Here is a 14,915-nt window from a genome sequence, read left to right on the forward strand (position 1 = left end):
GCAGAGCGCAGGGACTCGGCTCAGCCCGGACTCGGCTCTCACCTCCCGCAGTGAAAACACGCTCTGTGCCAATACATGTTTGCGTAATCCTGACTTTGCCCCTGGGGACTTGAGAGCGAGTTTAAAAGAGGTCAGACCGCCGCAGGAACCGTTTTTCTTCGGTTCCAGAGGGTCCGATGGAGGCGCAGCTTGTCCCGCAGGAGTGGAGGGAGCACGGCCCAGGACAGGACAGGGATGTGGGGGTGAAGAAGAGGAGGAGGGCTGAGAACGGTGTGCAGCCCGGGACAGAGGCGCAGGAGGAGACGCTGATGATGGAGCTGAGCAGGCTGGTGCAGGAGCAGGTGCAGGGCAGCAGCTGGTGGGAGCTCCGCGGGAAAGACTGCGCCATCCTCGGCCTGGCTTTCGTGGCTTTGGCCCCTGGTAAAACTTTACTCTACTGCATGTGTCCTGTCAGTGTGCAGGATTTGGAAACAGGGTCAAAATGAAATATCTTCTGCAGGATATGAACGTGAAGATAAAAAGTGTAGAGCTGCACGATATGGGAAAAGTTTGGCTGTTAAGAACTGCAATATCCATATTACTGCAATTTAATTTAATTCAATACAATTCCATTTCATTTCATTTCATTTCATTATTATTTTATTTTATTTTTTATTTTATTATTGTTATTATTATTATTATTATTATTATTATTATTATTATGCATTTTTATAGCGCTTTTCTAAACACTCAAAGAATACAATTAAAAAGTGTACATTTAAAAACAAAAACAACAACTCAATGGTGATTTTGAGCTGCAGTCCTAATAAAAAAGGTCATTTAAGTTTGTCACTGGAAGGTTTTCGTAGGTTAGAATTTATCTGGTCGTTTCATCCAATATATTTTTATTTCTCCAGAACAAATGAGAATTTCCTGTGTCTGTTTACTCACAATCATGCGGCGTAAAAGGAAATTATGTTTAAACAAACTATGAATCCATGTGGGAAAATTAATGAGGACAAACGGTAGCAAATGCCCTAAGGTGTCCTGAGCTGAGAGATGAGGTTTTCTGACTTAGAGTGGGACTAACAAACAAATGATACGGGACATGTGTACATTTTGTGTTTTTGATGATAACACACAAATATGTTCCATCAGGATTTTCCGTCAAGCAGCTTCACTTCAGCTTTATCTCATATAATTTAAGATAAATCTCACATTCACCTGCCAATTGATCAAATGACTAATGACTAACTGACTTAATCGATTAGCAAAATTATCTTTTATTACAGCCCAAATCCTTGAAATAAACTGCTCACAATAAGAGATTTGTTTTAGAGGAAACTGAGATTTTGCTTTGGGCGAGCACCCAAACTCAGTTCTAAGTACTGACTGAACTGGAGAGTTAAGTACTGACACAGAAAAATGTTTGCGTTGTGCCAACTTTTGGTTTCTTTAACTTTTAATGTACATGTTAATAAGGAAATAAATACACCGCACTGAGTTATCAAGAGCTCAAGTGTCAGTACCACACCCTAAAAAAAAAAACAGCCCAACAGCATCACCATAGCATAGACCTACATGTGCCCAAACAGTGCCCCATAGCATAGGCCTACACGTAACTTAACAGCACTCCATGGCATAGGCCTACATGTGCCCAAACAGTACCCCATAGCATAGGCCTACACGTAACCTAACAGCACTCCATAACATAGGCCTACATGTGCCCAAACACTCCATAACATAGGCCTACATGCGCTCAAACACTCCATAGCATAGGCGACGCCCAGCCCTATGTTACTCCCTCATGTTTACCTCTGTGTAGAAGTGGGTTAAATCAATAGCACATTTCCCATCAACCTACTCTGACCTTTGCCCCCATTCTATATGTGGGAAATATACTGTTTACTACAATACAATGACCTACATCAGACACTTCCTGCTCTTTGTAAACACATATTGTAGTGACCATTTCTTGGCTACGGGTTTGATGCACGTTCAAGAGCCTACGGCAGGTTAGAGTCATTTTACGAAAACACAGTTACTAAAGATTTAACCTATTTTTCTCCCAATTTAGCAGTTTTTTAGGTTTCAAATTTTACTTCTGAACTTCTGATATGACCTCCGAAGGTCGGAGGATCGAGTCCCGCTCAGACCAAGTTCTGTCGTTGTGTCCTTAGGCAAGACACTTCACCTACATTGCCTAGTATGAAAGTGGTGTGTGCTCGAATGATAGGTGGTGGTCGGAGGGGCCAATGGCGCGGATTGGCAGCCTCGCTTCCGTCAGTCTGCCCCAGGGCAGCTGTGGCTACAGTAGTAGCTTACCATCACCAAGTGTGGAAATGAATGAATAATGACTATAGTGTAGCGCTTTATTATTAAGTGTAAGCCATTATTATTATTATTATTAAGAAAACACATTTATTTTGTTAAAACAATCGCTCAGTAAAATGTGTTTCTTTTGTAAATTGTGCTGAAATTTTGGACAGAATTCTCCCGTTTCAATCCAAATAGGTCATGTGATCAGGTGCAGGTCATGTGATCAGGGACAGGTCATGTGATCAGGGACAGGTCATGTGATCTGTAAGTGTAACGGTAAATGACCGAGTGCCTCTGAAATATTAAAGTCAAGTGTAGCTGCGTGTCGTCTCTGTTTCAGCCGTGTGTACGATGCAACGATACACTTTTCTCACAACACAACGCAATTTTTACGTTTTATATCTCAGAAGAACAAAAACAAACGTCTCCTCTATTGTTTTTTATGCTAATTATCTATATTATATACGGTAATATAACATTTTCAAGGCACTCAAACCACTTTACATCAAGAAACCGTTCACACCTAATAAACTTACTAAATTACTCCTTACGCACAGGATCAAGAGCGTCTTGACTCTTTGACAAAACCATACCCACTGCCTTAGATTCCTCATTAAAACAAATTAATGTGCAGATTTCACGTAGAATATCTCGTAGAAATGAAAAAAAATTATCGGAGGTCAAGCACGGTAACTGGGTTGACATCAATAATACTAACAAACCTAATTCCCAGGCGTCCAAATCGATCCCTGTCAAACTCAAATAAAGCTAGAATCTGTAAGAAGCGAGGCCAGTCTGATATGCAAAACTTCAAGACAAGGAAGTGACTGAATGTGCGTCGTATCACATCTGAATAAGATTACTAAGATTATTATAAAATAATTATAAAGTTATTCGTTGTAACAGGCAGGTTTAAATGAGGAGGCGTTGTCATTTATGTCAAAGTGTTCTTGTCTGTGGACCTTCTGTTCTCCTGATCAGAGCCTAAATGTTTTGAATATATGCCTGTGTCTGTTAGCTACGCAAATGATCCTGATAAATCATTGACTCTTGCTGATATTTATCGTGCACCTTCATCCTCTAAAAATGCTCTTAATGGTCAGTCCATGAAGCTTTCTAAACTGGAAAATCCAAAACTTTGAAAGACCTACGCGAAATACTAAATCTCACACAACTCATTTCTGTTCCGACTAAACCTCTGACGTAATCTTAACAAACATACCCCATAATTATAAGCCAAATGGTGTTTTTCCTCTTGATTTTACTGACTTACTTGATTTGAAACACAAAAGTAAAAAAGACACATTCATACGTAAAGCTTAGAAGATCATATAAACATCTGAATGAGCTGAGATGGGAAAACTGGATACGTTGGAGCCACAATCGCAATTTAATAATCCGCTAACAAACTTTTATACACACACCTGTGCATATTTTTAATGCGGTTCAAAGTGGGTCAAATATAGCAGAGTTAAACATTTATGGAGAAGCTCGTATTCACAGAATGGCCGCCACATCTCTGCGTCCGTCTCATCGACCAAGTAAAGAATGCGATAGCCCAGTTACTCCCATAGACCGTATATAGCTACTCCAGAGCAAACCTGAAGGACAAACTTGTGCGGTCATTCATTCAAGGGTCTAATATAATCTTTCTGCATTCGTTTGGGTAGTTTTACTGTCATTTCACATTAGTTTGATACTTTAATCTTATTCTGCAAAATCAAATGTTTAGAGCTTTTACTGTTTTAGTAGCTTCCCGTCACCGTTTACCCTCTGAAGTTGTATTTTTTGGAGTGATTTGTGTATATTTCAGCAATCATTAATTGCTTATTTTCAAGACGCCATTTTGTCAACTTCCCCCTGTTTTCCCCACCACCAGCACACGCCCACTTCTCTGTACTTCCTTCTTCAATTTTATTTTCTTAATCGGTGATACGCGTAGGATTCGGCGCTTTGTCGTGACGACGCTTACGGCGACGTTAGCGGATTTGTTTCTTTTATTAAGTCGGATCAGATGAATTTTGTGATTTAAAATGTACAAATTATAACACAATGATCCACAAGCGTCATAGATTATCACTATAGATGAGACACAAGCACAGCAGCTCTTATTTTAACCTCAACTAATACAACTTAAGACTTGTTTTAGGCGCTTTGCATATTTCTGCTGGACTGCCAAAATTATTGTTTTGTGGGATAGACACTTTCCTTACCATTTTGTCATTTTTAGTTTAATCTTGTTGCCTCTGTGCTCCTCAGGGTTCCTCCTCCTCCGCTCCTCCTCTCTCCTGCTCTTCTCTCTGGGTCTGCTGCTCCTGGGAGTGTCTCATGCAGCGATCACAGTGAAAGGAGCTCACCTGTCCAGTCACTCCTCTCTGACCCGCACCCCGCTCCTCAACCGCATCTGGGCCGTGTTCTTCATCGAGGTGAGGGGGAGGGCATCTGCACACGAGGGAGGGCATCTGACACATGGCGATACATGATGATGAGAGGGCATCTCCAATCCAATCCAACTTTATTTATAAAGCACTTTAAAAACAACACAGTCGACCAAAGTGCTGTACACAAGTTAAAACACAAAACATGAGATGGAATAACATTAAAAACAGAACATGATAAATGTCAAGTCGTTACACTGAGTTAAAAGCCAAGCTAAAAAAATGAGTTTTAAGAAGAGATTTAAAAACAGGAAGTGAGTCGGCATCTGACACACATTAGGGCATTCGATACACAGGGAAGGCATCTGACACGAATACAGGAGAATGGGAGGGCATCTGACACATGGCGATACATGATGATGAGAGGGCATCTGACACACGTTAGGGCATTCGATACACTGGGAAGGCATCTGACACGAATACAGGAGAATGGGAGGGCATCTGACACACAGGGAAGGCATCTGACACGAATACAGGAGAATGGGAGGGCATCTGACACGAATACAGGAAGATGGGAGGGCATCTGACACGAATACAGGAGGATGGGAGGGCATCTGACACGAATACAGGAGGATGGGAGGGCATCTGACACGAATACAGGAGGATGGGAGGGCATCTGACACGAATACAGGAGGATGGGAGGGCATCTGACACGAATACAGGAGGATGGGAGGGCATCTGACACGAATACAGGAGGATGGGAGGGCATCTGACACGAATACAGGAGGATGGGAGGGCATCTGACACGAATACAGGAGGATGGGAGGGCATCTGACACGAATACAGGAGGATGGGAGGGCATCTGACACGAATACAGGAGGATGGGAGGGCATCTGACACGAATACAGGAGGATGGGAGGGCATCTGACACACAGGAAAGGCATCTGAAATACAGGTAGAAGGGGATGGCTTGTGGCACAACGGGAGGGCATCTGACCAGAAATAAGTGCTTTTGGCTTGCAATCACTGTGGACTTTGGGTATAGCCTTAGACTACTGGTACTTTTTATTTGATTAAAATAAATAAATAAATAAAATAGGGTAATATATTTGTACACAGCTTGATTGAAAATGTCCTGAAAAAGTCCTTATCCAAAATTATTTCAGTTTTCAATTGTGGGAATCCTGACGATACATGGGGATGGGAGGACACAGAGAGGATGGGAAGGTGCCTGACACAGAGATATAGGAGGATGGGAGGGCATCTGACACAGGGATATGGGGCTGTTAACTGTGATGTCACTTCCAGGTTCAAGGTGCATCAGCTTATTGAAAACTATGAAACTATGTTTTTCTACGCTGCCGGGCCAAAAACAAAAAGTCGCCACCTGGATTTAACTAAGCAAATAAGTACGAGTTGCTGCAGCTGGTCCGGTCTAGGTTCAGCAGAATGAGGTCAGCTGACACCTGAATATACTGAATGACCAGGTTATTCCATCAGTGGATTTTTTCTTCCCTGATGGCACGGGCATATTCCAAGATGACAATGCCAGAATTCATCGGGCTCAAATTGTGACAGAGTGGATCAGGAGCATGAGACATCATTTTCACACATGGATTGTCCACCACAGAGTCCAGACCTTAACCCCATTGAGAATCTTTGGGATGTGCTGGAGAAGCTTTGTGCAGCGGTCAGACTCGACCATCATCAATGTGAGATCTTGGTGAAAAATTAATGCGACACTGGATGGAAATAAATCTTGTGATGTTGCAGAAGCGAAATAGAAACAATGCCACACTGAATTGTGTCTTAATCAAAGCTAAAGGCGGAACAACCAAATATTAGACTGTGTGACCTTTTTTTTTAACGGCAACTGTTTTTTTTGGCCAGCAGTGTATTTTCTCTTGCTTTTTTTAGTGGCTACACATCTCACGTTAGCAGTCATTTAAAGCTAACACGGTGACAAGCATGGATCTGTGGATTTAACTGTGACAGAAAATGCACGAGGCAGGTTAAAGTAGCATTAGTTGGTGAGATGTATACACTGGTAATCCTATGTTATTCTAGATTATTACTACATGATTTACATATTTGATACAGTTTACGGTTAAACATACACTTTTGAAAGATAACTGTCTCTTGTTTGATGAATAAAGGACACAAAAAAGCTTAGAAATCAGCTGTGAAATTGCCAGTTGGACCCAGAAATTACATCATCACAATAGTTGCATAGGAGGATTTGACTCAGGTGTGCAGTGCGTTCACTTGTCTCCTGTATATTTTAGGTGTGTGGTGCGTTCAGTGCAGATGTGGGGATCCTGGCGCACATTAACCCTCTGATACATGAATTATGAAAGCCTTTTTCTGAAGTGTTTTTATTCTTCTCAGGACATGAAACAACATTGTGAACTGCCTGTAAAAATGAATTAACTTGTGTTCTATTGTAAATATACGAATACATGTTTCTTTTTATGCTTTGAAAAACATTTCAACATTTCAACAAATTTACTTGCAGTTATACCGACTAACCACTGAATTGACCCCAATGTAGTGTGGCAGCAGAGAGCACTCCAGAGGCTGATATGCAACTCCACCACATAAACCAGCGCATTAAAGAGAAAGTCTGGGGGACAGGAGTTTGGGAGGGCATTTGACACACTCTCTCTTGTCTCTCGTGTGTGCGGTGCGTTCACTGACCTGCTGTCTCCTGTATATTTCAGGTGTGCGGTGCGTTCAGTGCAGACGCGGGGGTCCAGGCGCACATTAAGATGCACCACGCCCACACAAACGTGCTCGGTCTCGGCGACTCGTCCACCTGGAAAGTCCCAGGTCTGAGTCGAAGCCTTTACCTGTTCATCGCGCCGCTCGCCGTCCCTGTCATCACCCCATTGGTCGCTCTCGGTACTGCATCCACTCATACTGTAGTCAAATGAAACGATCTAACTGAGAAAATATTAGTAGTAGTAATAGTAGCAGTAGTAGTAGCTGTAGTAGTAGTACTTTTACATGTATATTTTTCTGTGTTCTCAGTCAGTTTCAACCGCTCTTGTCCTTCCTCCGCACTCTCCTGATGGTCTCTCTGGTTCTCCTTTCCTCAGTAGCTGTAGTAGTAGTAGTAGTAATAATAGTAGTAGAAGTAGCATGAGTAGAAGGAGTACTTTTACACATATATTTGCCTGTGTTGTTGTTCAGTTGAAGCACCAGCCGCTCCTCTCTTCTCTCTGCTTTCTCCTGATGGTCTTCCTGGGTCTATGGTCTCACAGTACTAGTAGTAGTAGTAGTAGTAGTAGTAGCATGAGTAGTAATAGTACTTTTACATGTATATTTGCCTGTGTTGTAGCTCAATTGAAGCACCAGACTCTCTTCTTCTCCCTCAGCACTTTGCTTATGTTCACTGTGGTTCTCCTTTCTTCAGTAGCTGTAGTAGTAGTAGTAGTAGTAGTAGCAGTAATAGTAGTACTTTTACACGTATATTTCCCTGTGTTGTAGCTCAGCTGAAGCACCAGCCGCTCCTCTCGTCCCTCCGCACGCTCCTGATGGTGTCTCTGGGTCTCTGGTCTCACTTCTGGATCCTGGTTCACGTCTCTGAGTTTGGCTCGACTCTGTCTGCGCTCGGCTGCATGTTCGTCACCAGAAACTTCTTCTCTCTGCCCTACATCCACGTCAACATCTTCCAGGTAACGCCACGTACGCACATACACTACGCATTTCACTACAACACACCTAAGGTCATTAAATTTAATATTTCGCTAAAAATTCTACACTTTTCTTCCTCGTTTGGCCATTTTTTTAAGTTTCAAATTTCACTTCCTGGTTGAAAATCATGACATCATAATAGGGAATTCCAAAACTTTTACCTAGCAACCCAGCCAAAACTCCCCTAAAGTACACCAAATATATGATTTGGCAAATTAAAATATAAGAAATCATGTTTAAAGTAAATTGTGCTGAACTTCCGTAGCACTACTTCCTGTAATTTTTATATTTTTCTACTTGTCTTCACAAATTGATTCTTGATTCACGAGCAAGGACCACGTCACAACAATGGTCTAGAACACAGGCGTCAAACTCAGTTTCACAGAGGGCCACATCAACAAAATGGTTGCTCTTAAAGGTCCAGATATAACTGTTAGATATATGCAACTACTTTTTACTTTAGTTATTGTGTTATTTTGTTGGCTTCTATATTTACTTATTCCAGTTACAAATATTGCATGTGGATTTGCATAGATATGAAAAAATTGCTGTGTAACGGTGTATCTCCTGATAAACTCATACTTTAAGACAGTCATACCTTTTAATTTACTTTGTCGCGGGCCACATAACATGACCTGGCAGGCCACATTTTGCCCACGGGCCTTGGGTTTGACACATGTGGTCTAGAATAATATATTTATTGATGATATGGATGGATTTGGAGGTTGGGTAGAGACTGGGAATTCTGTCTCAGGGGGTTAGTCCACTCGATTCAAAACACCCACTCTCTGTAGACAGTGGGGTCTTCGGGCTAAAAGATGAACGAAAGTCACAGGTTGGGACGGAGGAATCAAAAGAGCGGAGGTAGACAGCGTTGTCGGGATAGACTAATTAGAGAATATCAGTTACTCTTATTCACTCCATTTGATATACAGTGGTCCCTCGTTTTTCGTGGAGGTTACGTTCTTAAAAATAACCCACGACAGGCAAAATCCGTGAAGTATCAGCTTTATTTTTTACAATTATATATGTTTTAAGGCTGTACAACACCTCACCACACACTTTATACACTTTACTCAGACAGGCATTCACATTTTCTCGTATTTATCTCCTGTGTAATCAATTAATAGTGACTCACGTGTATTTCGCAGTTCCTTTGACCGCGCCTCGAACATTTATTTCAGTTTGGCTGAAAACATTCCATGCTGTACAGGAGACACGGCACGGAAAATCTGCAAAACAGCCAGACCACAAAAGGGACCTCTGTAAAACTATCATTTATATTACACTAACGGGTATTACCGCACCAACTCAAGTCAAAATTACACTCAAGGAATTGTCAAAACCTGTCATATGCTCTGGACAAAGGAGTCTTAATCATTTTCAGCAGCCCAAATGAAAGTTGCAGAAGCAGTTTTTGAACGGTCTAAAGCTTTTGAAATGGCACTGGTCCAGGAGGTCATATGGTCCAGACTCTACAGGTCACATGACTGTAATCCAATGTTTTAAAGCGGACCTGGGTCAGACCAGACTTTGATCTAATGCCACAGTCTGATCAGGAGTGACAGACAGATTAAAGATGAAATAAAAGGTTCTTAGCCAGACACTATTGTTTCTTTGAACCAGGACTGTAAAAATCATAGGCATCACATTAAAACTACATCAAATGAATCAGTTAATCACATTATTTTCTTTATTATAATGCACCAAATTGTCAGTTTACTGTAAAATATTGAATAAGAGGTTAACAGCACAGATTTCCAGTGACAAAAGGGAGAAGGGAAGAGGTAAAAGAAAAAAAAAATGCAAATAGTTAATTTTCTCAGTCCGAATTGTGTTTTAAGCTCAAGAGACAGCTCCTCTGTAATGTCCTCCTCTCTCTCCTGCAGCACATCGGTCTGTCCATGTTCTCCCCGGAGCAGAGGCCAAAACGGATCTACCAGATGAGCCACGGAGTCCTGAACTTGCCCAGAAACTTGCTCCTGGACTGGACCTTCGGACACTCTCTGATCAGCTGCCACATCGAGCACCACCTGTTCCCCAAACTATCGGATAACATGTGTCTGAAGGTGAGAAAACAGGACTAGACCAGGACTAGACCAGGACTGGACCAGGACTGGACCAGGACTGGACCAGGACTGGACCAGGACTGGACCAGGACTGAACCAGGACTAAATCAGGACTGGACCAGGACTAAACCAGAATTGGACCAGGACTAGACCAGGACTGGACCGGGGCAAAACCAGGATTAAACCAGGATTAAACCAGGACTGGACCAGGATTAGACCAGGACTGAGCCAGGACTGAAGCAGACTCCTTCAGTCTTGGTTTAGTCCTGGTTTAGTCCTGGTTAAGTCCTGGTTTAGTTCTGGTTTAGTCCTGAAGCAGGTCTAAAAGCAGGACTAAAGCAGGACTAAACCAAGACTAAACAAAGACTAAACCAGGACTAAACCAGGTCTAAAATAGGACTGAAACAAAACTATATCAGGTCTGAAACAGGACTAAACCAGGACTAAACCGGGACTAAACCGGGACTAAACCGGGACTAAACCGGGACTAAACCGGGACTAAACCGGGACTAAACCAGGACTAAACCAGGACTGAAGCAGGACTAAACAACTAAACAAGGACTAAACCAGGACTGAAGCGGGACTAAACCAGGACTAAACCAGGACTGAAGCGGGACTAAACCAGGACTAAACCAGGACTAAACCAGGACTAAACCGGGACTAAACCGGGACTAAACCGGGACTAAACCAGGACTAAACCAGGACTAAACCAGGACTAAACCAGGACTAAACCAGGACTAAACCAGGTCTGAACCAGGGCTAGACCAAGACCACACCTGGGTCCTCATTAATAAGAGTGTGTCAAAATGTACTTGAAACAGTTCGCATGGACAAAATACAAATTCACACGTAAAAAATATTTGGATTTACAAAACCCTCCATACACACTCCTTGACAGCACTTTCCTCTCAAAGTTTGCAGTCTGCAGCAGAAATCTGAGCACATGCTCCCACCTCACGCCCCTTTAATGCCTCCATTTCACCATAAAAGGACCGTGTGAAGTGAACTCTGAATGAGATTTACCTAAACATGAGCTGATAATGAGCGGGTTTGACTGGGAGGAGCTCTGAGGGAAACGACATGAGGAAAAGTGAACTCTGGAGCGAGGGAGGGACACATGGATCAGTTGCCTGGGGATAAGTGCTTTAGCACCCAGGCACAGACAAGTACACAACACAAATTCAGCCTGGAACACATCAGACACATATCAGACACTCTTATTCTGCCGATAAAAGTCCACACTGAACGTCAAAACTCAGCTTATCTCTTTGAGTGTGTGGGCTTGGGTCAGGACAGACTTTATTGTGCCCTTTATTTAGACGGGAAGGGCCCTTAAGAGCCCTTTGCTTTCTTGCGTCAGTGCCTTCTTGCATCAGTGCCTTCTTGCATCAGTGCCTTCTTGCATCCTCTCATCCTTACTGCCTTGCATCCTTCCTGCCTTGCGCCCTCATTTGTTTCCTTCCTTCTGTTGCTTCCTTGCGTCATTGCCTCCTTGCATCCTTCCTTGTGTCCTCGCATCCTTCCTTTCTTGTGTCCTTCCTTCTTTGCATCTTTATGTCCTTTCTTTCTTGCATCCTTGCGTCAGTGCCTTCTTGCATCCTCTCATCCTTGCTTCCTTGCATCCTTCCTGCCTTACACCCTTATTTGTTTCCTTCCTTCCGTTCCTTCCTTGCGTCCTTCCTTCCTTCCTTGTGTCCTTGCATCCTTCTGTCATTCCGTCACTGTATCCCCCCGTCCTTGCATCCTTCCTTTCTTGTGTCCCTCCTTTGCATCTTTGTGTCATTGCCTCCTTTCATCCTCTCATCCTTCCTGCCTTGCGCCCTCATTTGTTTCCTTCTTTCTGTTGCTTCCTTGCGTCATTGCCTCCTTGCATCCTTGTGTCTTTCCTTGTGTCCTTGCTTCCTTGTATCCTTGCGTCCTTCTGTCATTGCGTCGTTGCATCCCCCCGTCCTTGCATCCTTCCTTTCTTGCGTCCTTCCTTCTTTGCAACTTTATGTACTTTCTTCCTTGCACCTTTGTGTCAGTGCCATTTTGCATCCTCTCATCCCTCCTTTCTTGCATCCTTCCTTGCATCCTTCCTTGCATCCTTCCTGCCTTGCACCCTTATTTGTTTCCTTCCTTCCATTGCTTCCTTGCGTCATTACCTCCTTGCATCCTTGTGTCCTTGCATCCTTCTGTCATTGCGTCCTTGCACCCCCCATCCTTGCATCCTTGCTTTCTTGTGTCCTTCCTTCTTTGCATCCTTGTATCCTTGCTTTCTCGTGTCCTTCCTTCTTTGCATCCTTGCATCCTTCTTTCCTTGTGCCCTTGCTCCCTTGCATTCTTGCATCCTTCCTTCCTTACATCTTTGCGTCCTTCCTTCTTTGCATCTTTGCGTCATTGCCTCCTTACATCCTCTCAACCTTGCTTCTTTGCATCCTTGCATCCTTCCTGCCTTGCGCCCTTATTTGTTTCCTTCCTTCCATTGCTTCCTTGTGTCATTACTTCCTTGCATCCTTGTGTCCTTGCTTCCTTCCTTGTGTCTTTGCATCCTTCTGTCATTGTGTCCTTGCATCCCCCCATCCTTGCATCTTTTTTTTGTGTCCTTCCTTCTTTGTATCCTTGCGTCTTTCCTTCCTTGTGTCCTTGCTCCCTTGCATCCTTGCATCCTTCCTTTTTTACATCCCTAGTTTCTTGCATTTTTGCACTCCAATTCGCCTAGAGTGCTCAGATTGCTCACTCTGCCACTGCCTCCAGCCCGACTGAAACAGGACTAAACCAGGACTGAACCAGGACTGAACCAAGACTGAACCAGGACTAAACCAGGACTAAACAGATCTAAACCAGTATCAACCAAGTTTCTTGTTTTAGGTTAAACCGATTGTGAGTCGTTTCTTGGCGCTGAAGTCGTTGCCGTATCAACAGGACTCGTATTTGTCCCGCCTTCGACTGTTTTTTGACCAATACCAAGAACTCATGGTGTTAGCCCCGCCCATCACCGAGCTTGTGGGCATCCAATGAGAAACCGGTATTTAACCAGCCGTCCAATCAGAGGACAGGACCTTCTGCACACTGGTCCAGAGGATCCACGGGAGTCTGTGGTGAACGGGGAACGTGGAAAACGATCTCTTTTGGGATTATTTTTGTTAGTTGACACTGGAACTGTTCTTAAAAATTGAAAGTGTTTGACCTGGTTTAGGGTTAATATCTCTGTAATTTCTAGACTTATACAAATGAAACAAAAACTTAAACAAAATGGATTCTTATAAACTTTTAGCTGCGTTATAATGTTATTACGTCATCAAAAACATACCACATTATAACATAGATCAGAAAATAGTGTAGTACAGGCTCTTTAATCAATATACTGTATTTGAAAAAGATTAATATATTGAATTTGACAAAAAAATAAATAAAAAATGGATTATGATATTTGCCTTTACTAACTGTAGGAAATGAATGCACTGAAACATTATCTTAGCTTATCTTGGTTGAAACCATGCAGGGCTTTTATTGTGAAATCCTTTTGGAAACATGTTAAATATACTTTTATTTTGTTAAATTACTTCATATAAACCATCTGTTTTATTTCAATGATCATGTAAGTTTTTAATAAATTTGTTTCATACTGACTGTACAGCAGAGGTGTCCAAACTTTTCCCCTAAGAGCCACGTCTTCAAATATTGATACTTTTCAGCTGGTGTCGTCAACCTTCCCTGGGGGTGTGATGCTAACTGTAGGCACTGCTCTGTCTGAGGCTTGTTAGTCTTTAATCTGAGCTTTATTTGAACACAATCTGACCATAAAGAGCAGTTTTTTAACACCTAAACGGGACCGTGAATGCTCGTATTGATCGCAGGCTCCTGGAAATCCATTTTCTTAAGTGCGCACTGTGTCTCTATGGAAACTGTTGAACATTCCACCATAGACATACATGTAATGTCACTAGAAAGTATAAGTATTTGAAGCAGACGGGCTAAAGAGCGGAGGTCGGTACAGATGGAGACATTTTATTTAGGCTTGAAACTATAATTTTAAATCTGTCTCATGTGCAATATGATGTTATGCAGTTTATTGTGGTAAAATTGTTTAAATTTGATCTATTGGGTCAATTCAGCGGAGAGCCTGAGGACCAAAAAAATAGGTCTGAGGGCCACATTACACCCTTGGGCCAGAGTTTAGACGCCCATGTGGTACTGAAACAAGAAGTGTGTACTGACAGAGAGAGGCCAGCAGAGAGCAGCCACGAGTCATAAACAACCAGGAAATATTACTCCGACTACTACAGCTGCTGCTACTACTACTACTGCAACAATTACTACTACTACTACTACTACTACTATTACAATAATTACTACTACTGCTGCTGCTGATACTACTACTATTACTGCTTCTACTCCTGCTGCTACTATTACTACAGTTACTTCAGTCATTTCTGCACGATAATGATGTTTTCAAACTGTTTAAATATTTTATATTCATTAAAACAAAAGT

General features: G+C 42.4%; 1 protein-coding gene across 1 annotated transcript; it reads left to right on the forward strand.

Annotated features, from left to right (window-relative positions):
- fads6 (fatty acid desaturase 6) lies at window positions 1-14,056 on the forward strand. Its single transcript, XM_033984278.2, has 6 exons — window positions 1-420; window positions 4,558-4,724; window positions 7,397-7,577; window positions 8,166-8,353; window positions 10,262-10,441; window positions 13,292-14,056. Exons 1-6 carry the CDS (start codon window positions 177-179, stop codon window positions 13,439-13,441), a joined length of 1,110 nt encoding a protein of 369 aa, XP_033840169.1. The 5' UTR covers window positions 1-176; the 3' UTR covers window positions 13,442-14,056.
- The last annotated feature ends 859 nt before the right edge of the window (window positions 14,057-14,915 follow it).

The sequence above is a fragment of the Periophthalmus magnuspinnatus genome, chromosome 19 (genome assembly GCF_009829125.3).
Source record: "Periophthalmus magnuspinnatus isolate fPerMag1 chromosome 19, fPerMag1.2.pri, whole genome shotgun sequence".
In the NCBI taxonomy this organism is placed as follows: Eukaryota; Metazoa; Chordata; class Actinopteri; order Gobiiformes; family Gobiidae; genus Periophthalmus; species Periophthalmus magnuspinnatus.

What these genes read in the sequence shown, in the direction of transcription:
- fads6 (XM_033984278.2), top strand. Translation starts at nt 177, where the DNA reads ATGGAGGCGCAGCTTGTCCCGCAGGAGTGGAGGGAGCACGGCCCAGGA. An exon ending in GGGCCGTGTTCTTCATCGAG is followed by an intron (nt 4,725 to 7,396) that starts GTGAGGGGGAGG and finishes TGTATATTTCAG; the next exon opens with GTGTGCGGTGCGTTCAGTGC. An exon ending in CGGATAACATGTGTCTGAAG is followed by an intron (nt 10,442 to 13,291) that starts GTGAGAAAACAG and finishes TTCTTGTTTTAG; the next exon opens with GTTAAACCGATTGTGAGTCG.